Source organism: Idiotropiscis lumnitzeri, chromosome 1, assembly GCF_059441095.1.
Source record: "Idiotropiscis lumnitzeri isolate Australia: NSW breed Sydney's pygmy pipehorse chromosome 1, RoL_Ilum_1.0, whole genome shotgun sequence".
NCBI classification, from domain to species: domain Eukaryota; kingdom Metazoa; phylum Chordata; class Actinopteri; order Syngnathiformes; family Syngnathidae; genus Idiotropiscis; species Idiotropiscis lumnitzeri.
The window spans coordinates 15757283-15780501 of NC_142391.1; the positions used below are offsets into that span (position 1 = coordinate 15757283).

The window sequence follows — 23219 nt, forward strand, 5'->3', positions numbered from 1 at the left end:
GACAAACTACAAAATAAAAGTGCGATTGCACTTTGGGAAACGTAGTCTGAGGAAATCTCGCGATAAGGCAAGGTTATGGCAGATCTCGCGAATATTTACATAACCGACTTAAATAACTGCGCGAGCGCGAGACAAGTTCCGCTAACTCCCCCCTTTTTCTCTGATCGCCTCTGTACGACCTGGGAAGTGGAAACGAACTCAACAACTGTTGAGAGATGGATATTTTGACTGCTTTGCCTTCCAATTTTGGATATGTCATATTCGTTTATCTTTACAGTTGGATCATGCTGGCTTATCTAGCTGTAAAAGTTGGAGCAGCCAGGAAGAAGTATGGCGTTAAGGTAGTAGTGTTTTCGTTTAAGTGGGCTGTGTATTGATTAGCCGTTCGAGTAGCGATATAATTTGCATTTGTTGCGTGTTGTTTTTGAAGAATCTGTGTGTTTATTTTCCAATAAAATCATTTATACTGCCATTTATTGTACAGTATCCAACAATGTACAGTGACAAGGAGCAAGTGTTCAACTGTATCCAGAGAGCCCATCAGAACACACTTGAGGTGTATCCTCAGTGGCTTCTTTTCCAGACCATCGCAGCACTCGTCTATCCGGTATGTTTTATTTTTTAATCATTCAAGATATTCGTCACAATGGTTTCTTCCAACGTCAGCGGTGTGGAAAGGGCAGACGTTATCTTTGCTCTCTGGCATGATTATAACGATAACTCGGGTGCCATGAGCACTGTCACAATGACGATGCACATTTTTAATGATCAGGATTTTCGTGATCTTTTTGTTGATTCTCTGTCCTCAGTTAACAGCGTCAGTGCTAGGCGCCATTTGGGTGACCAGTCGGCTTTCCTATGCCTGGGGCTATTATACTGGAGGTAAGATTGACGTTTGTTCTATTAAATAAGGATGAAACACACACATTTGATTCCTAAGGATATCCACGACTACTGTTATTTAAGAGGGTGCCAAAAATTTGAATATCAAGGAAAATTCAGTTTCAATAATTTGCTTCAAAAAGTGTTAGTTGTTCACAACACAAAAAAATGAAATATTTAAACTAGCCCTCCTCTTGTCCTCCGGTCAAAATGTCCCCCCTCCTTTCCTAGATTGCCACCAACTATAGAAAAAGTGAAATGCGGCTTTTATTCGCATTTCCATGAAAGCTGTTCAAAAAAAGTATAAAGGTTGTCTTCGGGTCAAAATGACCCACGAGGCAAATAGAGTTGAAATCAAGGTCACAGAGTTATTCACACACCCCAGAGTTTTACAATGTTTCTGTTGTGTCTCTAATCAATCAGTAGCAGACCGTAAACAATATAAATCAGGTATTCTCACAGCCTTCTGGCTGTGCCTTTGAATAAGTCTGAGATCAAGTAGTCGTAAATGTGAACAAGACAGTAGGAGACTTAAGACTGTAAACAATATAAATCAGGTATTCTCACAGCCTTCTGGCTGTGCCTTTGAATAAGTCTGAGATCAAGTAGTCGTAAATGTGAACAAGACAGTAGGAGACTTAAACAACGCAAGGTAGGTGGCGTTCTGGCAGACTGCAGAGCTTTTTTGTGGATTTCAAGAGGGGACAAGTGGGCGAAGCGGCTGCCATCCCTCTACAATCCAGGGCCTGACGTAACAATGGATGAGCAACTGCTTCTATTGAAAGGTAATCTATTTTCATATTTGTAACATAAGTGATTTTCACTATTGCGTTCTTGTGACTTTTTGTGGCACTGATATTAATCACTGATGTTGATGTCTTTTGTCCAAAGGTCGTTGTTGGCAGTACATGTCCAGTAAGCCAGCCAGATATGGACTCAAGTCATGGCTTGTGTTGCCAAATCAAGCTATGCTTGGAAAATGCAAGTATATACCGGGAAGCTGTTCAGTGGATGTCCTAAGAAGAAACCAGGGATGCAAATTCAGTTTTATGTGCCAGAGGGACTGAGGGGGTCATAATGTGACGTGACGATTTCCTCACCAGCAGCCCAACCTGGATGTCTCGTAAGCCAAACAAGAGAAGGGTGTCCTTGCAGTAGCTAGGAAAGGCACTTGTAACTCTGTAAAAGAAGGAAGGATGTCCCCCGCAGAGAAAACTTAGCCGCAGTGAAAGAGATTCAGAATGCAGGAGATTCTGATAAACTTGAGGATCCAGCTACCATCGCTACTTCCCCAGCTCGGGCAAGTAAAAGGGAGAAATGTCACTTCTGCCGTCAAAGGATTGACTGTAAAACATTCTCTGTGCTGTTGAAACTTGAATGGCTTTTTGTTTTTCACATTTTTGTATTTTACGTTGTCTTAAATTGTTCACTGGAGCAAAAAAAAGAAGAAAAACATTTGTCATTGGTATGAATAAAAATGCTTTCAAATCACCTTTTTGCACTTTTCTTACTTTTCCTAAGCTAAAGAAATACAAGCGACGAGGCTAAACTCAGGTATTTATTAATGTGGTAAAGGACAAGTTGTTTGTTCAAGAGCAATATGAAATTTGGTGTTTAAAATTAAACTATGATACTTATATTAGGGGTTAGTGATGTGTCATTTTGACCCGGAGGACGCGGGTTATATACAGAAAATGAGGACAAGAGGAAGGCTAGCCTTTAGTTGTGTAAATGTTGATGATTATCCAGAAAAACACATAGTTCAACTTGTAGGCTCCCTGTGTACCCAACTTGGCAGATAATTAACTCCTTGCTGAGGTTTTCTAAACCTTTAAATGGTCTCATTCTGGCTTAGTCAGCTTTAGAATCATGGGGAGGACTGCTGGCTTGAAGGTTGTGCAGAAAATCACTGAGGAGAAGAGTTAAAAAAAAATGCAAAAGTAGCTTGATGCTGTAATAAAGTACAATAATGGCTTGTTAAGAGGAAGGGGAAAATGTGGTCAGAAGAGGTGCACAAGTGACAGGGATGACCGCAACAACAGCGATTCAGAAATCTGGGGGGGCTTCAGTCAGAGTGAACCGAGGCTGGTGTTAGTTCAACTCGAACCTTCTCATACAGAAGTCCGTGTGACATGGGTTACATTAGAAGAAATCCACGTGCACTTGAAAAAGTACTGGTCTGTTGCTTAATAGTCCCAGGTCCTCTATTCATCCATCCATTATCTGTACCACATCCCCTCACAAGGGTCGCGGAGGGTGCTAGAGCCTATCCCAGCTATCTTCGGGCAATGGGCGAGGTACACCCTGAACTGGTTGCCAGCCCATCCCAGGGCACACAAAGAGGAACAACCATCCGCTCTCACACTTATACCTAGGGGCAATTTAGAGTGTCCAATCAACCAGCCATGCATGTTTTTGGAATGTGGGAGGAAACCGGAGTACCCAGAGGAAACCCACGCAGGCACAGGGAGAACATGCAAACTCCACACAGGAAGGCCGAGGCCGGAATCGAAGCCCCGTAGCCATCGTCTAACCAGTCAGTCTCTCAGGACCCGACTAGGACTTTATTTTCCCTGCTTACTGTAGTAGGGAGCACTTCAGCCTCATAATCTGTATTACGGGAATAAAGAGCAATGTTCATGAACAAGTGGTTTAAGGCTGTTTGCTTTTTTTATTAAAAAAAAAAGCCTCACACGTTGATAACCTGCTATGTTGCTTCGTTAGCGCAGTAGGTAGCGCGTCAGTCTCATAATCTGAAGGTCGTGAGTTCGATCCTCATACGGGGCATGGCTCTTTTTCCCAAACCTCTTTTGTTAAAATTGTCTTTAAAAAAGTGTACACAAAGACACCTAATTCTTGGCTTTAATTCCCCTTCTGCTACATCAGTATCATACCTCATTTTCTGCTGGCTGTTTTTTTTTTTCAAACTAAGGATGGTGTGAGTGTGAAAAGATGGTTTTAATTGGCCAGTGTTCTTGGAAAATGTGTGCTTTGGTAGTTTTTGCAGCCCGTCATAGGCAACACTTTTCCAGCTGGACGTACGTTCAGGCAGCTTTTTGATCAACGCATGCCTTCAGTCCTTACCTGTGTTAAAACAGAGCTAGTGTCATAGTCATAGTTTGAAGGTCATGAGTTCGATCCTCACTTGGGGCAAGCAGCTGTCTTTTGTCAAGCCCATTTTCAGAGAACAGTTTCATTTCACATTTGTTACCTTACAATTATAGTACAGGGATCTGTTCTCTTTTGTACTTTGTGAAGCAAACCAACAGAAGATTTCCACGAGTTATTTGTGACAGCTTTTCAATTTTTATCGAATGTGTAGATTTTCTGTGCATGGACCCCACATCCAAATGCGTCATCCACACCGCCCTGCATTGACTATGAATTGAACAGCATGGACAGAAACATTTTCATCATGTTTGGTCTGAATGTAGTCTAAGTCTACACATGACACATTTCTGGAATCCATGCAAATACTTCATCCGATCTAAGACAGCATTTGACCAGGTCAGTGATGTTTGCAAATAGTAGAAAGCCTAGCAGACGACTCGCTGATGTGTTTAGCGACCATGAAGGGACACGAACTCTCAATCTTCTGATCCAAAGTCAGACACCTTATCCATTAGGCCACACAGTCACACTGCGGTATGAGAAATGGACAAGTCTGAAGATCTCATCTTTGCTATACCCAAAAAGTAAACTCCATACCTTGTCAACATGCGTTCAGGCAGAAGTTTTTAACCTATGTATTTTGAGTGAACATTATTGTCTGTGGCAGGGACTATTTGAGAAGCGCAAGCTGTTTTAGCGTTAAGTTGCTGTTGTTTGCGATCTGAGCTCATTCATTTAGTAGGTAGCGCGTCAGTCTCGTAGTTTTAAGGTTGTGATCCAATTATACGTCAATTTTCGATATTTGCGGTCCGGTCCCTATTTCCCACAAATAGCGGGTGTCCACTGTATTTCAGGAATAAAGTACATTTTTCAAGAACAAAAGTATTATTTTCCATTGCACTAACCATTCTCTTATTTATCTAATTTATATATTTATCTGAATTATTGTTGTATTGCACTGGAGGGGGGAGCGCTCTAATCTCGTTGCACACTTGAGTACAATGACAATAAAGGGATTTCTGATTCTGATTCTGATTCTGATTATCTGGGACAACAATTTCATTACGGTCTTTGGGGCCAAAAGACATAGAAGAAAGCCGGCTTCCTATACTGGCTGCAACTGAGATGAAAAAGTAGCTACAGGGTTGGAGAACTGGGAGCAAGGAAGCTTGAGGATCTTGTGAGTTGACCAGTTTACAAGCGCATGCACATTTATTGAAAAAGTGTGTCACTGGTTGCCTTGCTTTACAGTGGCCTCTTTTGCACAGGTAATGTGCTCGATCATCACATGGGGCAAGCAAAAACACATGTAATACGACATCAGATGTTCTGTCATCATCCAATTAAACATAGATCTTAACCAGGTCACTGTACTTTGCCAGAGTCCCAAAGCGAAGCTGATGTCACCCAACGTTTTTAAGCGACCATGAAGAGATTTGAACCCTCAATCTTCTGATCCGAAGTCAGACGCCTTATCCAATAGGTCACACAGTCACATGGTAACACAACAAAAGGCCAAGTATTGTCTAAAAATCCCATCTTTGGAATGCCCCAAAAAGCCGTACATTATTAACATGCACGGTGACTGGATGGTTAGCCTCACAGTGCAGCGGTCGTGGCTTCGATTCTGGCTCCGGCCTTACTGTGTGGAGTTTGCATGTTCTCCCCGTGCCTGCGTGGGTTTCCTCTGGGTACTTCGGTTTCCTCCCACATTCCAAAAACATGCATGGCTGGTTGATTGAACACTCTAAATTGCCCCTAGGTATGAGTGTGAGCACGGATGGTTGTTTGTCTATGTGTGCCCTGCGATTGGCTGGCGACCAGTTCAGGGTGTCCCCCGCCGAATGCCTGAAGATTACTGGGATAGGCTCCTTGACCCTTGTGAGGAGAAGCGGTACAGATAATGGATGGATGGATTAACATGCATTCAGGCAGCTGCTTTTATCTCTGAAATTTGAGTGAACATACTTGGTTGAATGAGAAGCCCAAACTGTTGTAGAATTAAGTTGTAGAATTAAGTTTCTTTTATTTGACATATGGACTTATTAATTCGTCTGTCTCATAGTTTTAAGGTTGAGTCTCCAATCATGCTCAAATTTTAAGTGAAAATGTGGTCTGCGATCGTATTTGCAGACAGAGACTGGCAACCACTTGGACAACTTGCTGTGTGTTCAGGGAGGTTTTCAATAAAACTCATGCCTTCATTCGGTTCCTGTTAAAACACAGCTTGTGAGACAGTCATCCATGCTAATACTTCATCTGAGCCTTTCTCATCCAATCTAAGACAACATCCAACCAGGTCACGGTTGTATGCAAGAAAACTGAAGTCTCGCAGATAACAGCCCATAGATTTCAGCAACCATGAAGGGACTCGAACCCTCAATCGCCTGATCCGAAGTCAGACGCCTTATCCATTAGGCCACACGGTCACGCTTAAATTCCTGAAATGGACAAGTGTTGTCTGAAACTCTCGTCTTTGTTATGTACCGAAAAACTAAACTTTTCCATACCTTGTCAAGATGCGTTTGGGCAGCAGTTTTTAACCTATGTATTTAGCGTGAACATAATTGTGTGGGGTAGGGACTATTGAAGAAACCCAAACTGTTGTAGCATTGAGTTGCTGTGGGTTTACATATGGCCGCATGTATTTGGTCGGGAGTGCGTCAGTCTCATGGTTTTCAGGTTGCGATCCAAACAAACGTCAATTTTGTACAGATATAAACCTAAAGGGTTACTCAACCATGAAGGGACTCGAACCCTCAATCTTCTGATCCGAAGTCAGACGCCTTATCCATTAGGCCACATGGTCACATGAGCACACCTTATTGTCTGAAAATCTCATCTTTGGTATGCAACCCCAAAAAACCAAACTTGTCGCGTTTGCCTTGTTACACCTTTGTTAAAACGTATCTTGTGTGACCGGCTCATAATCTGAAAGTCATGAGATTAATCCTCACACACCGCAAGCAATTGTGTGAGATGTAGTATCAGTCAACAACAGTTTGTTGTCTGGGTATAAAGTACATTTTTCAAGAACAAAAGTTATTCAAAAGAACACTGTGGGACAACAATACCAAGTCCGTCTCATAAGTTTGTGAGTTTGATTCACATACGGGGCAAGGCTGTACTTTTCCCTAACCTCTTCAGTTAAAATTGGTTATAACAAAGTGTACACAAACGCACGTAATTCTTGGCTTTACTTCCCCACCTACTACATCAGTACCCTTACCCATTTACTGCTGGGCATTTTCTATAAGTTAGGTTAGTGAGACTGTGAAAAGCTCATTTAAATTGGCCAATGTTCTCGAAAAAAGGGTTCTTTGGTGATTTTTGAAGCCCTACACAGGCAACACTTTGGCTACTTGCCATGCGTTCAGGCAGGTTTTTGATCAAACTCATGCCTTCACCACCGGTTACCTGTGCTAAAACACCACATGTGTGGCAGTCATAGTATCAATCAGCTCAATCATCACAAGGGGCAAGGTCTTTCTTAGAGAGCTGCTTCATTTCATACTATACTACATCAGATCCTTTGTCATCATCCAATTTTACACAGTCGTTAACCTTGTCACTGTACTATGCAAGGATACCAAAATGGAACTGATGTCATACTCAAGCTTTAAGCGACCATGAAGGGACTCGAACCCTCAATCTTCTGATCCGAAGTCAGACGCCTTATCCATTAGGCCACACAGTCACAAGAGAATCTGAGATAAGGACAAGTATTTTCTCAAAATCTCATCTTTGGTATAACCCCAAAAAATCAAGTTTTGCATAACTTATAACCATGCATTCAGTGAGCTGTGTTTATGTATGTATTTTGAGTGGACATACTCGTTTTTATGAGAAGCCCAAACTGTTGTCGCGTTTGCCTTCATTTGTTACCTTTGTTAAAACGCATCTTGTGTGACAATCTCATAATCTGAAAGTCAAGAGTTCAATCCTCACATGGGGAGGAACACAGCTGTCTTTTGTCAAGCCCTTGTTCAGAGAGCAGCTTCATTTCACGTTCGTTACCTTACAATTAAAGGACAAAGACCTTCTGTGCTTTGTGCTCTGCAGAAAAAGCCCAAAGCTGAGTGGCCTCCACAAGTTATTTGTGACAGATCTTCAAATTTGAGCAAATGTGTAGCTTTTCAGTGTATGAACCCCGCAACACAAAGCGTCATCCGCACCCTACATTGACTATAAACTGAATGTCACGCTCAGAAACACTTATTGAATGCTTGGCCTGAATGCAGTCTAGGTAACCAATGTGTAATTTTGGAAACCATGCCAATATTTCATCCCCCCCTTTCTCATCCAATCTGAAACAGCGTCTAAACAGGTCACGGATGTATGCAAACGGGCCAAAGTCTCCCAGTGCACAGCCCAGAGTTTGCAGCGACCATGAAGGGACTCGAACCCTCAATCTTCTGATCCGAAGTCAGACGCCTTATCCATTAGGCCACACGGTCACGGTTAAGTTCCTGAAATGGACAAGTGTTGTCTGAAACTCTCGTCTTTGTTCTACCCAAAAACGCAACTTTTCCATACCTTGTCAAGATGCGTTTGGGCAGCAGTTTTTAACCTATGTATTTAGCGTGAACATAATTGTCTGGGGCGGACTATTTAAGAAACCCAAACCGTTGTAGCATTGAGTTACTGTTGGTTTACATATGGCCGCACGTATTTAATCGGCGCGCGTCAGTCTCATGGTTTTCAGGTTGTGATCCAATCAAACGTCAGTTTTGTACAGATATAAACCTAAAGGCTTACTCAACCATGAAGGGACTCGAACCCTCAATCTTCTGATCCGAAGTCAGACGCCTTATCCATTAGGCCACATGGTCACATGAGCACACCTTATTGTCTGAAAATCTCATCTTTGGTATGCAACCCCAAAAATAGCCGAGTTTTCCATACATTATCGAAATGTGTTCATGCAGCTGTTTTTATTTATGGATTTTGAGTGGACAAACTTAGTTTTATGAGAGACCCAAACTGTTGTAGCGTTTGCCTTGTTACACCTTTGTTAAAACGTATCTTGTGTGACCAGCTCATAATCTGAAAGTCATGAGATTCATCCTCACACGCCGCAAGTTACTGTCTGAGATGTAGGATCAGTCAACAACAGTTTGTTGTCTGGGTATAAAGTAAATTTTTCAAGAACAAAAGTTATTCAAAAGAACACTGGGGGACAACAATACCAAGTCCGTCTCATAAGTTTGTGAGTTTGATTCTCATACGGGGCAAGACTGTACTTTAACCTAACCTCTTCAGTTAAAATTGGTTATAACAAAGTGTACACAAACGCACGTAATTCTTGGCTTTACTTCCCCACCTACTACATCAGTACCCTTACCCATTTACTGCTGGGCATTTTCTATAAGTTAGGTTAGTGAGACTGTGAAAAGCTCATTTAAATTGGCCAATGTTCTCGAAAAAAGGGTTCTTTGGTGATTTTTGAAGCCCTACACAGGCAACACTTTGGCTACTTGCCATGCGTTCAGGCAGGTTTTTGATCAAACTCATGCCTTCACCACCGGTTACCTGTGCTAAAACACCACATGTGTGGCAGTCATAGTATCAATCAGCTCAATCATCACAAGGGGCAAGGTCTTTCTCAGAGAGCTGCTTCATTTCATACTATACTACATCAGATCCTTTGTCATCATCCAATTTAACACAGTCGTTAACCTTGTCACTGTACTATGCAAGGATACCAAAATGGAACTGATGTCATACTCAAGCTTTAAGCGACCATGAAGGGACTCGAACCCTCAATCTTCTGATCCGAAGTCAGACGCCTTATCCATTAGGCCACACAGTCACAAGAGAATCTGAGATAAGGACAAGTATTTTCTCAAAATCTCATCTTTGGTATAACCCCAAAAAATCAAGTTTTGCATAACTTATAACCATGCATTCAGTGAGCTGTGTTTATGTATGTATTTTGAGTGGACATACTCGTTTTTATGAGAAGCCCAAACTGTTGTCGCGTTTGCCTTCATTTGTTACCTTTGTTAAAACGCATGTTGTGTGACAATCTCATAATCTGAAAGTCAAGAGTTCAATCCTCACATGGGGAGGAACACAGCTGTCTTTTGTCAAGCCCTTCCTTGTTCAGAGAGCAGCTTCATTTCACGTTCGTTACCTTACAATTAAAGGACAAAGACCTTCTGTGCTTTGTGCTCTGCAGAACGAGCCCAAAGCTGAGAGGCCTCCACAAGTTATTTGTGACAGATCTTCAAATTTGAGCAAATGTGTAGCTTTTCAGTGTATGAACCCCGCAACACAAAGCGTCATCCGCACCCTACATTGACTATAAACTGAATGTCACGCTCAGAAACACTTATTGAATGTTTGGCCTGAATGCAGTCTAGGTAACCAATGTGTAATTTTGGAAACCATGCCAATACTACATCCCCCCCTTTCTCATCCAATCTGAAACAGCGTCTAAACAGGTCACGGATGTATGCAAACGGGCCAAAGTCTCCCAGTGTCCAGCCCAGAGTTTGCAGCGACCATGAAGGGACTCGAACCCGCAATCTTCTGATCCGAAGTCAGACGCCTTATCCATTAGGCCACACGGTCACGGTTAAGTTCCTGAAATGGACAAGTGTTGTCTGAAACTCTCATCTTTGTTCTACCCAAAAACGCAACTTTTCCATACCTTGTCAAGATGCGTTTGGGCAGCAGTTTTTAACCTATGTATTTAGCGTGAACATAATTGTCTGGGGGGGGGACTATTTAAGAAACCCAAACTGTTGTAGCATTGAGTTACTGTTGGTTTACATATGGCCGCACGTATTTAATCGGCGCGCGTCAGTCTCATGGTTTTCAGGTTGTGATCCAATCAAACGTCAATTTTGTACAGATATAAACCTAAAGGCTTACTCAACCATGAAGGGACTCGAACCCTCAATCTTCTGATCCGAAGTCAGACGCCTTATCCATTAGGCCACATGGTCACATGAGCACACCTTATTGTCTGAAAATCTCATTTTTGGTATGCAACCCCAAAAATGGCCGAGTTTTCCATACATTATCGAAATGTGTTCAGGCAGCTGTTTTTATTTATGGATTTTGAGTGGACAAACTTAGTTTTATGAGAGACCCAAACTGTTGTAGCGTTTGCCTTGTTACACCTTTGTTAAAACGTATCTTGTGTGACCAGCTCATAATCTGAAAGTCATGAGATTAATCCTCACACGCCGCAAATTACTGTCTGAGATGTAGTATCAGTCAACAACAGTTTGTTGTCTGGGTATAAAGTACATTTTTCAAGAACAAAAGTTATTCAAAAGAACACTGTGGGACAACAATACCAAGTCCGTCTCATAAATTTGTGAGTTTGATTCTCATACGGGGCATGGCTGTACTTTTCCCTAACCTCTTCAGTTAAAATTGGTTATAACAAAGTGTACACAAACGCACGTAATTCTTGGCTTTACTTCCCCACCTACTACATCAGTACCCTTACCCATTTATTGCTGGGCATTTTAGGTTAGTGAGACTGTGAAAAGCTCATTTAAATTGGCCAATGTTCTCGAAAAAAGGGTTCTTTGGTGATTTTTGAAGCCCTACACAGGCAACACTTTGGCTACTTGCCATGCGTTCAGGCAGGTTTTTGATCAAACTCATGCCTTCACCACCGGTTACCTGTGCTAAAACACCACATGTGTGGCAGTCATAGTATCAATCAGCTCAATCATCACAAGGGGCAAGGTCTTTCTCAGAGAGTTGCTTCATTTCATACTATACTACATCAGATCCTTTGTCATCATCCAATTTAACACAGTCGTTAACCTTGTCACTGTACTATGCAAGGATACCAAAACGGAACTGATGTCATACTCAAGCTTTTAGCGACCATGAAGGGACTCGAACCCTCAATCTTCTGATCCGAAGTCAGACGCCTTATCCATTAGGCCACACGGTCACACGCACACATCATAGGAGGCCAAGTATTGTCTTAAAACCTGTGGTATGCAACCCCAAAAAGTTGAGTTTTCCAAAAATTATGGAAACGCGTTCAGGCAGCTGTTTTTAACTATGGATTTTGAGTGGACATACTTGGTTGTATTAGGAGCCCAAAATGTTGCTGCATTTGCCGTCATTTGTTACTTTTGTTAAAATGTAGCTTTTGTGACAGTCTCATAATCTGAAAGTCATGAGTTCAACCCTCACACAGGGAAAGCAGCTGTCTTTTGTCAAGCCCTTTTTCAGAGAGCAGCCTCATTTCACGTTTGTTTCCTTACATTTAAAGGGCAAGATTGTTTTATACTTTGTGCGCTGCAAAACAATCCAAACGCTGACTGGCTTCCGCCACTTATTTGTGACATATTTTCTATATTTCTAATAGAGGGAATGTGCAGTTTTTGGTGAATGGACCCCCACATCGCATTGCGTCATTCCCACTTACCTATATTGACGATAAATTGAATGGCACGGCCAGGAACGCTCACCTCGTATTCTGTCTGAGATGTAGCATAAGGCAGCAACAGATAATTTGTTGTTTGGGAATGAAGTACATTTTTCAAGCACAAAAGTTATTCACGAGAACACTGTGGGACAACGTACATAAATACGTACAAGACATCCAGCTTCCTTTTCTGTCCGGGACTCAAATGAAAAGAAGCTGCAGGGTTGGAGAACTGGGAGTTAGGAAGTTCTAGTATCTTTTGAGTGGACTGGTTTACGTATGCATATTTATGCAGAAAAGACTGTCACTGGTCCCTGTCCTTTCAAATGGCCTCGTTAGCGCACTAGGTAGCGCTTCAGTCTCATATTCTGTAGGTCATGAGTTCAACCCTCATACAGGCCATGGCTGTCCATTTCCCAAATCGCTTCAGTCAAAATTGGTTATAACAAAAAATGCGCAAACACTGGTAATTCTTGGCTTTACTTCCCCATCTACAACACCAGTACCGTGATTCATTTACTGCTTGGCATTTTCTAAAATTAGTGAGAGTATGAAAAGCTCATTTAAATTGGCCAGTGTTCTCGGAAAATGTTTTCCCGTCACAGGCAACACTTTGACAGCTTGACGTGCGTTCAGGAAGGTTTTTGATCAAACTCGTGCCTTCACCACTCGTTAGAGCAAAGCTTGTGTTACATTCATAGTCTATGGGTAGTATGCTCGATCATCACATGGGGCAAGCAAAAATACATCTAATTCTACATCAGATGTTCCTTCGTCATCCAATTAAAAATAGCTCTTAAACAGGTCACTATAATTTGCCAGAGTCCCAAACCGAAGCTGATGTCGCCCAACGTTTTTAAGTGACCATGGAGGGATTTGAACCCTCAATCTTCCGATCCAAAGTCAGACGCCTTATCCAATAGGTCACGCAGTCACATGGTAACACAACAAAAGGCCAAGTATTGTCTGAAAATCCCATCTTTGGAATTCCCCAAAAAGCCGTACATTATTAACATGCACGGTGGCTGGATGGTTAGCCTCACAGTGCAGCGGTCGTGGCTTCGATTCTGGCTCCGGCCTTACTGTGTGGAGTTTGCATGTTCTCCCCGTGCCTGCGTGGGTTTCCTCTGGGTACTCCGGTTTCCTCCCACATTCCAAAAACATGCATGGCTGGTTGATTGAACACTCTAAATTGCCCCTAGGTATGAGTGTGAGCACGGATGGTTGTTTGTCTATGTGTGCCCTGCGATTGGCTGGCGATCAGTTCAGGGTGTCCCCCGCCGAATGCCTGAAGATTACTGGGATAGGCTCCAGCACCCCCCTTGACCCTTGTGAGGAGAAGCGGTACAGATAATGGATGGGTGGATTAACATGCGTTCAGGCAGCTGCTTTTATCTCTGAAATTTGAGTGAACATACTTGGTTGTATGAGAAGCCCAAACTGTTGTAGAATTAAGGTGCTTTTATTTGACCTACGTGGACTTATTAATTCGTCTGTCTCATAGTTTTAAGGTTGCGTCTCCAATCATGCTCAAATTTTAAGTGAAAATGTGGTCTGCGGTCGGATTTGCAGACTGTGACTGGCAACCACTTGGACAACTTGCTGTGTGTTCAGGCAGGTTTTCAATAAAACTCATGCCTTCATTCGGTTCCTGTTAAAACACAGCTTGTGAGACAGTCTTCCATGGTAATACTTCATCGGAGCCTTTCTCATCCAATCTAAGACAACATTCAACCAGGTCACGCTTGTATGCAGGAAACCTGAAGTCCTGCAGATAACAGCCTATAGATTTCAGCAACCATGAAGGGACTCAAAACCTCAATCTTCTGATCCGAAGTCAGACGCCTTATCCATTAGGCCACACGGTCACGTTTAAACACCTGAAATAGACAAGTGTTGTCTTAAACTCTCGTCTTTGTGATGGACCCAAAAACAACTCCATACCTTGTCAAGATGCGTTTGGGCAGCAGTTTTTAACCTATGTATTTAGCGTGAACATAATTGTGTGGGGCAGGGACTATTTAAGAAACCCAAACTGTTGCAGCATTGAGTTGCTGTGGGTTTACATATGGCCGCATGTATTTAGTCGGGAGCGCATCAGTCTCATAGTTTTCAGTCTCATAGTTTTCAATTTTGTACAGATGTAAATCTAAAGGGTTACGCAACCATGAAGGGACTTGAACCCTCAATCTTCTGATCCGAAGTCAGACGCCTTATCCATTAGGCCACATGGTCACATGAGTACACCTTATTGTCTGAAAATCTCATCTTTGGTATGCAACCCCAAAAAAAGACGAGTTTTCCATACATTATCGAAATGTGTTCAGGCAGCTGTTTTTATCTATGGATTTTGAGTGGACAAACTTAGTTTTATGAGAGACCCAAACTGTTGTTGCGTTTGCCTTGTTACACCTTTGTTAAAACGTATCTTGTGTGACCGGCTCATAATCTGAAAGTCATGAGATTAATCCTCACACGCCGCAAGCAACTGTCTGAGATGTAGTATCAGTCAACAACAGTTTGTTGTCTGGGTATAAAGTACATTTTTCAAGAACAAAAGTTATTCAAAAGAACACTGTGGGACAACAATACCAAGTCCGTCTCATAATCTGAAGTTTGTGAGTTTGATTCTCATACCAGGATGGCCGTGTGGTCTAAGGCGCCGCGTTCAGGACCTAGTCTCCCCAGGAGGCCTGGGTTCGAATCTCGAATTTCCCCATTGTGGGACTAATAAAGGCAATATTATTATTATACGGGGCAAGGCTGTACTTTTCCCTAACCTCTTCAGTTAAAATTGGTTCTAACAAAGTGTACACAAACGCACGTAATTCTTGGCTTTACTTCCCCACCTACTACATCAGTACCCTTACCCATTTATTGCTGGGCATTTTAGGTTAGTGAGACTGTGAAAAGCTCATTTAAATTGGCCAGTGTTCTCGAAAAAAGGGTTCTTTGGTGATTTTTGCAGCCCTACACAGGCAACACTTTGGCTACTTGCCATGCGTTCAGGCAGGTTTTTGATCAAACTCATGCCTTCACCACCGGTTACCTGTGCTAAAACACCACATGTGTGGCAGTCATAGTATCAATCAGCTCAATCATCACAAGGGGCAAGGTCTTTCTCAGAGAGCTGCTTCATTTCATACTATACTACATCAGATCCTTTGTCATCATCCAATTTAACACAGTCATTAAACCTTGTCACAGTACTATGCAAGGATACCAAAACAGAACTGATGTCATACTCAAGGTTTAAGCGACCATGAAGGGACTCGAACCCTCAATCTTCTGATCCGAAGTCAGACACCTTATCCATTAGGCCACACAGTCACAAGAGACGCTGAGAAAAGGACAAGGATTTTCTCAAAATCTCATTTTTGGTACAACCCCAAAAAATCAAGTTTTGCATAACTTATAACCATGCATTCAGTGAGCTGTGTTTATGTATGGATTTTGAGTGGACATACTCGTTTTTATGAGAAGCCCAAACTTGTCGCGTTTGCCTTCATTTGTTACCTTTGTTAAAACGCATCTTGTGTGACAATCTCATAATCTGAAAGTCAAGAGTTCAATCCTCACATGGGGAACACAGCTGTCTTTTGTCAAGCCCTTGTTCAGAGAGCAGCTTCATTTCACATTTGTTACCTTACAATTAAAGACAAAGACCTGTGCTTTGTGCTCTGCAGAACAAGCCCAAAGCTGAGTGGCTTCCACAAGTTATTTGTGACAGATCTTCAAATTTGAGCAAATGTGTAGCTTTTCAGTGTATGAACCCCGCAACACAAATCGCCACCGCACCCTACATTGACTATAAACTGAATGGCACGTTCAGAAACACTTACCTAATGTTTGGCCTGAATGTAGTCTAGGTCAACATACCAATTTGTCATTTTGGAAACCATGCCAATACTTCATCCGAACCTTTCTTATCCAATCTGAAACAGCATTCAACCAGGTCACGTATGTATGCAAATCGGACAAAGTCTCCCAGTGAGCAGCCCAGAGTTTGCAGCAACCATGAAGGGACTCGAACCCTCAATCTTCTGATCCGAAGTCAGACGCCTTATCCATTAGGCCACACGGTCACACGCACACATCATAGGAGGCCAAGTATTGTCTTAAAACCCCAAAAAGTTGAGTTTTCCAAAAATTATGGAAACGCGTTCAGGCAGCTGTTTTTAACTATGGATTTTGAGTGGACATACTTGGTTGTATTAGGAGCCCAAAATGTTGCTGCATTTGCTGTCATTTGTTACCTTTGTTAAAACGTAGCTTTTGTGACAGTCTCATAATCTGAAAGTCATGAGTTCAACCCTCACACAGGGAAAGCAGCTGTCTTTTGTCAAGCCCTTTTTCAGAGAGCAGCCTCATTTCATGTTTGTTTCCTTACATTTAAAGGGCAAGATTGTTTTATACTTTGTGCGCTGCAAAACAATCCAAACGCTGACTGGCTTCCGCCACTTATTTGTGACATATTTTCTATATTTCTAACAGAGGGAATGTGCTGTTTTTGGTGAATGGACCCCCACATCGCATTGCGTCATCCCCACTGACCTATATTGACGATAAATTGAATGGCACGGCCAGGAACGCTCACCTCGTATTCTGTCTGAGATGTAGCATAAAGCAGCAACAGATAATTTGTTGTTTGGGAATGAAGTACATTTTTCAAGCACAAAAGTTATTCACGAGAACACTGTGGGACAACGTACATAAATACGTACAAGACATCCAGCTTCCTTTTCTGTCCGGGACTCAGATGAAAAAGAAGCTGCAGGGTTGGAGAACTGGGAGTTAGGAAGTTCTAGTATCTTTTGAGTGGACTGGTTTACGTATGCATATTTATGAAGAAAAGACTGTCACTGGTCCCTTTCCTTTCAAATGGCCTCGTTAGCGCAGTAGGTAGCACATCAGTCTCATATTCTGAAGGTCTTGACTTCAACCCTCATTCGGGGCACGGCTGTCTTGTTGCCAAACCTCTTCAGTGCAAATTGACTTTAACAAAGTGTACAAAGTGTAATTCTTGGCTTTACTTCCCCACCTACTACACCAGTACCATTTCTCATTTCCTTCTAGGCATTTTCTAAAAATAAGGTTAGTGTTAGTGTGAAAAGCTGGTTTAAATTGGCCAGTGTACTTGGTAAATGTGTGCTTTGGTAGTTTTTGCAGCCTGTCACAGGCAACACTTTTCCAGCTGGACGTGCATTCAGGCAGGTTTTTGATCGAACGCGTGCCTTCAGTGTTAAAACAGAACTTCATCAGTCATAGTTTGACGGTCATGAGTTCAATCCTCACATGGGGCAGGCAGCTGTCTTGTCAAGCCCTTTTTCAGCCGCTTCATTTCACATTCATTAACTTACAAATATAGCACAGGGATCTGTTCTGTTTCGTACTTTGTGCTCTGTAAAGCAATCCCAAAGGTGACTGGCTTTTGCGAGTTATTTGTGACAGATTTGCAATTTTGAGCAATTGTGCAGCTTTTCGGTGCATGGAACCCACATCACAATGTGTCATCGCACTGCCCTACATAGGCAATGGATCAATTATGTATCACGGCCAAACAACGTTTCCTCATGTTTGGTCTGAATGTAGTATTAGTCTGCACACCACTCAATTGTGCAATACATGTAAATACTTCATCCGATCCTTTCGCATCCAATCGAAGACAGCATGTGACCAGGTCAGTGTTGTATGCCAAAGTCCAGCGTACGACCCTGAAAAGTTTTTAGCGACCATTCAAGGACTTGAATCCTCAATCTTCTGATCCCAAGTGCGACGCCTTACCTATTAGGCTACACTGTCACGCTGCTGTAAGAGAAGTAGACAAGTCTTAAAATCTCATCTTTGGTATACCCAAATCATGCAGGCGTATGCATATTTATTGAAAAAGTGTGTAACTGGCTACGTTGCTTTTAGGCGACCTCGTTAGCGCAGTAGATAGCCAGTCTTTTTTACATCTGTACGTTGTGAGTTCAGTCCTCATACAGGACATGGCTGTCCTTTTCCCTAACCTCTTGAGTTAAAATTGGCTTGAACAAAGTGTACCATGATTCATTTAGTGCTGGACATTTTCTAGAAGTAAGGTTAGCGAGACTGTGAAAAGCTCATTTAAATTGGCCAGTGTTCTCAGAAAATTAGTTCTTTGGTGATTTTTGAAGCCTTACACAGGCAACACTTGGACAACTTGCCATGCGTTCTGGCAGTTTTTTTTTTTTATCAAACTTCACCACTCGTTACCTGTGCTAAAACATCACATGTGTGGCAGTCATAGTATCAGGGTAATCAGCTCTGTATTTTGTCAAGCCCTTTTTCAGAGAGCAGCATCATTTCATACTAAACGACATCAGATCCTCTGTCAACATCCAATTTAACACAGCCTTTTACCATGTCACTGTACCTTGCAAGGATACCAAAATGTCTGTGATGTCGCCCTAAAGCTTTAGACAAGTGCGAAGGGATTCAAACGCGCAATCTTCTGATCAGAAGTCAGATACCTTCACCATTAGGCCACACAGTCACACTGAAATTGAGAAATGGACAAGTTTTGTCTGAAAATATCATCTTTGTTATAACCAAAAAGTCTACTTTTCCATACCTTTTCAACATGCGTTCAGGTATCAGTTATTAACCCATGAATTTTGAGTGAACATACTTGGTTGTAGCAGTGTCTATTTGAGAAGCCCAAAATGTTGTAGCGTTAAGTTGCTGTTGTTTGCTATCTGAGCTCATTCATTTAGTAGGTAGCGAGTCAGTCTCATAATTTTAAGGTTAAGAACCAATCGTACGTAGTGATGAAAACCTAAAGTGTTAAGCAACCAGGAAGGGACTTGAATCCCCAATCTTCTGATCTGAAATCAGACACCTTATTCATTAGGCCACATGAGAACACCGTAAGATGCCAAGTATTCTCTGAAAATCTCATCTTCGGGTCGAGTTTTCTAAACATTATCAAAATGCGTTCAGGCAGCTGTTTTTATCTATGGATTTTGACTGGTTTACGTATGTATATTTATGCAGAAAAGACTGTCACTGGTCCTGTTTGCTCCGAATGCCCTTGATTACTCAGTAGGTAGCGCGTCAGTCTCGTTATCTGAAGGTCGTGAGTTCGATCCTCATACAGGGCATGGCTCTTCTTCCCAAACCTCTTCAGTTCAAATTGACTTTAACAAAGTGTACACAAACATGTAATTCTTGGTATTTCTTCCCCACCTAGTACATCAGTACCCTTTCCCATTTACTGCTGGTCGTTTTCTCAAACTAAGGATGGTTTGAGTGTGAACAGCTGCTTTAAATTGGCCAGTATTCTTGGAAAATGTGTGCTTTGGTTGTTTTTGCAGGCCGTCATAGGCAACACTTTTACAGCTGGACGTGCGTTCAGGCAGCTTTTTGATCAACGCATGCCTTCACTCTTTACCTGTGTTAAAACATAGCTTGTGTCATAGTTTGACGGTCATCAGTTCGATTCTCACATGAGGCAGGCAGCTGTCTTTTCTCAAGCCCTTTTTCAGCCGCTTCTTTTCTCATTCATTAGCTTACAAATATAGCACAAGGATCTGTTCTGTTCCGTACATTCTGCTCTGTAAGCGATCCCACTTCATAACTTAGACATGTTTTTGATCAAACTCATGCCTTCACCATTCCTTACCTGTGTTAAAGAATCGCTTTTGTGACAGTCATAGGGTGCAGGTAATCAGCTCAATCCTCACATGGGGCAAGCAACCGTCCGTTGTCAAGCCCTTCTCCAGAGAGCATCTTCATTTCATACTAAACTACATTAGATCCTCTGTCAACATCCAATTTAACACAGTCTTTAACCATGTCACTGTACTTTGCAAGGATACCAAAATGTAAGTGATGTCACCCTAAAACTTAAACAACTGCGAAGGGACTCGCACCTGCAAGCTCCTTATCCGAAGTCAGATAGCCTTATCCATTAGGCCACACAGTCACATGTGCGCCCATGAAAAGTATTGTCTTAAAATCTCATCTTTGGTATGTAACTCCAAAAAAGTCAACTTTTCCATAACTTATAACCATGCATTTAGGCAGCTGTTTTTATCTATGTATTTTGAGTGAACATACTTGGTTGTAGCAGTGTCTATTTGAGAAGACCAAACTGTTGTAGCATTAAGTTGCTGTTGTTTTCCATATGGCCTCTTAATTTAGTTGGCTGCGCGTCAGTCTTATAGTTTTAAGGTTGTGATCCAATCAAACGTCAATTTTCGATATTTAAGGTCCAGTCCCTATCTCCCACAAATAGCGGGGTCCACTGTATTACAGAAATAAAGTACATTTTTCAAGAACAAATATTATTTACAAGAACACTGTGGGACAACAATATCACTGCGGTCTTTGGGACAGCCGACCTTCCTTCCTGGCCAGGACTGAGATGGAAAAAATAGCTGCAAGGTCGGAAAACTGGGAGCAAGGACGTTTAAATATCTTGATTGGACGAGTTTACATGTTTATAATAAATAAATTAAAAAAACATCGGTCAGCTTTCATTGCAGCTGTACTCGTTAGCGCACTAGGCAGCGTGTCAGTATCATAATCTGAAGTTTGTGAGTTCAATTCTCATATGGGGCTGGTCTGTCTTTTCCCTAACCTCTGCAGTTAAAATTGGCTTTAACAAAGTGTACACAAAGACATGTAATTCTTGGCTTTACTTCCCCTCCTGCTACAGAGTACCATTGTTCCTCACTGTTGTCCGTTTTCTAAAACTACGGTTAGTGAGTGAGCTTCTTCTACGGGACTGCCACGGACGTGGATACTCCGCGAGGGTCATTACGTGAACTCTTGCGTTATTTTAAATATGAAAACAGGGTAAAGCGGCAACCGATTTCTAGCCTCGCAATAGCAGGTCAACAGATCTACAATCAATGCATCTACTGGCTCCTGGCATATTTTGTTCCGATACAGGAGTGCTACCGACACACTCGTATTGCTCGCGTTTACGAACGGATATTCGTTGTATCGGTCTTTCGGCCCACCCTAGTACACATGGAGCAATTAATTGAACCAAGACAATATGCTTTGTAAAAAAAAAAAGACAGAATGGGAATCAAATAGTGCACCCATGTGACTAGACAACCCACATTTACCTGTGATCCACATCCATCCTGATGGTATGTTGGTTTGGCCTTTGGCAAACGTTCGCTTGTCATGTTGCCCTTTTGAAATTAATTGTCCCACTGGTCAAGAGGAAGAAGAGGGAACAGAAACTCCAGAATGCAGATGATCTGAAGGCCAGCATCTTGGGCTACAATTACACCTGAACTGTGCCAAAGGCGGACAGCCACCATGTCATGCCGCCATAAATCTGTAGTTATTGCAAAAGGAGGCCCAACAAATATTTCACTTTGTGTGTGGTGAACTAATACACAAGAGTCACTCTTCGAAACAAATTAGTGAAATAAATGGACTTTCCCTCAATATTTTGATTTTTTTTTTGGCACCCACCTGTATTTACATTCCAAAACTGCCTAAATACTGAACTTTACATCGTGATGGAAAGAGTTAAGGTTGAGAATGCAAACGGAAATATGACATCAAATTTTAGGTGCATACTGAATTCCCTTCCTACCTTCAAGTATTAATTGTTTGAATAAGTAAAGTTTTGTTAAGATATAAATCAGCTGTAATTACAAAAAATCTCAATTTTAAATGTAAACTTCTGTGTGTTTCATTTCAGATCCTGCTAAGAGAATGCACGGTGCCTATGGCTACATCGGCTACTTCGGAGTCATCGGTCTGTCCATATGGGTAGCCTTGCAGTTGCTTCGAATTTTTTAAGGTCGTAGCCCAAAATAAACATGGTGCCCATCTTTTCCAATGTGAAATGTTTTCAAATATACCGTGGCATGTTTTGACATGTATCACCATGATATTAGTAGACATCATTAATTAAACTACACCTGTTGTTGAAATTGCATTTCAATCAATATGCAATTTTTGTTTATGTCTGACAACAATTGCTCTAAATTTAATCCAAGATTCTTACCTGGATTTCAACTAACAATAAAAAATGGTTGCTTTGTTGCTTGTGAGTATGCTCATTTGTCTAGTTAATTGTGTTCTCGGGGCATTGAATCGATTGCAACCTGAAAGTTTGCGTTTATTTTCGGACATTGTCCTACTCTCACGAACATGAACAATATCATGAAAAAGTGTTCCAATACATTATGTTCTGTTTTACAACCTTTAAATCAGTTTGAATTCATGCAAAAGGATCATTGTGGCACAAAAAGGGCTTTGGGCCTCCAGTCCACGTGCACAATGCTATTCATAGGTGGGCATAGCTGAATGCACCATAATCATCCAATGTGGCTGCGCTGGCGAGGAAGACGGCTCAAAGAAGCAGGACATGGCGGTAGGGTCAATGTCGCTGCAATGATGGAGCTAGCTGGAAAACTACCGCTAACCTCCGGTCGGCTACTAGCTTCTGCCTGGCTTTGGTGATTACGTTTTTTTTAACTAATTAATGTAAAATTGCTGATCCTTGCTCTTTGATCCTTGAATTCAATCTATGTGTCATCCTTACAGTGTTCTCCTTAGAAACAATTCTCAAAGCTTGATTTAGTTCTACCCACAAACGCCACAATCCAGCAGTGTTGGTTTGCAAGGCCCAGTGATAACTTGAGCAGGGTGATTTTTTTCTGAGATGATGGGCTAAAGATGTAAAGCTAATATGGTACAGTGTTTGAATTTGGCTTTGCAAGATATAAATTATAGAATAAATTATTTTTGAAGTAGCAGCCTTAATATGTGTATGTGTGTGTATAATGCAAATGAGGATTTATTGGCTTGAAAATTTCCCAAT

General features: G+C 41.8%; 1 protein-coding gene and 13 non-coding genes across 15 annotated transcripts; 2 read left to right on the forward strand and 12 right to left on the reverse strand.

Moving 5' to 3' along the window:
- Positions 1–105: 105 nt before the first annotated feature.
- Positions 106–22438, forward strand: mgst3b (microsomal glutathione S-transferase 3b). 2 transcript variants are annotated; one of them, XM_088278788.1, is made up of 5 exons: positions 106–341; positions 485–607; positions 810–882; positions 1582–1667; positions 1774–2373. In XM_088278788.1, the coding sequence occupies exons 1-4, from the start codon at positions 216–218 to the stop codon at positions 1635–1637; spliced, it is 378 nt and encodes a 125-aa protein (XP_088134914.1). In that variant the 5' UTR covers positions 106–215; the 3' UTR covers positions 1638–1667; positions 1774–2373. The 2 variants fall into 2 exon arrangements, with proteins under 2 accessions (XP_088134914.1, XP_088175386.1); XM_088319260.1 differs by lacking the exons at positions 1582–1667; positions 1774–2373 and adding an exon at positions 22092–22438 and having other exon boundaries at positions 108–341.
- Positions 3597–3669, forward strand: trnam-cau (transfer RNA methionine (anticodon CAU)). Its single transcript has one exon. It is a non-coding gene; the product is annotated as a tRNA-Met (tRNA).
- On the reverse strand, positions 6350–6422 carry trnar-ucg (transfer RNA arginine (anticodon UCG)). The gene has a single exon. It is a non-coding gene; the product is annotated as a tRNA-Arg (tRNA).
- trnar-ucg (transfer RNA arginine (anticodon UCG)) lies at positions 6730–6802 on the reverse strand. The gene has a single exon. It is a non-coding gene; the product is annotated as a tRNA-Arg (tRNA).
- On the reverse strand, positions 7618–7690 carry trnar-ucg (transfer RNA arginine (anticodon UCG)). Its single transcript has one exon. It is a non-coding gene; the product is annotated as a tRNA-Arg (tRNA).
- Positions 8378–8450, reverse strand: trnar-ucg (transfer RNA arginine (anticodon UCG)). The gene has a single exon. It is a non-coding gene; the product is annotated as a tRNA-Arg (tRNA).
- trnar-ucg (transfer RNA arginine (anticodon UCG)) lies at positions 8753–8825 on the reverse strand. The gene has a single exon. It is a non-coding gene; the product is annotated as a tRNA-Arg (tRNA).
- Positions 9733–9805, reverse strand: trnar-ucg (transfer RNA arginine (anticodon UCG)). The gene has a single exon. It is a non-coding gene; the product is annotated as a tRNA-Arg (tRNA).
- Positions 10497–10569, reverse strand: trnar-ucg (transfer RNA arginine (anticodon UCG)). Its single transcript has one exon. It is a non-coding gene; the product is annotated as a tRNA-Arg (tRNA).
- Positions 10874–10946, reverse strand: trnar-ucg (transfer RNA arginine (anticodon UCG)). Its single transcript has one exon. It is a non-coding gene; the product is annotated as a tRNA-Arg (tRNA).
- Positions 11845–11917, reverse strand: trnar-ucg (transfer RNA arginine (anticodon UCG)). Its single transcript has one exon. It is a non-coding gene; the product is annotated as a tRNA-Arg (tRNA).
- On the reverse strand, positions 14563–14635 carry trnar-ucg (transfer RNA arginine (anticodon UCG)). The gene has a single exon. It is a non-coding gene; the product is annotated as a tRNA-Arg (tRNA).
- trnar-ucg (transfer RNA arginine (anticodon UCG)) lies at positions 15658–15730 on the reverse strand. The gene has a single exon. It is a non-coding gene; the product is annotated as a tRNA-Arg (tRNA).
- trnar-ucg (transfer RNA arginine (anticodon UCG)) lies at positions 16413–16485 on the reverse strand. The gene has a single exon. It is a non-coding gene; the product is annotated as a tRNA-Arg (tRNA).
- Positions 22439–23219: the final 781 nt, after the last annotated feature.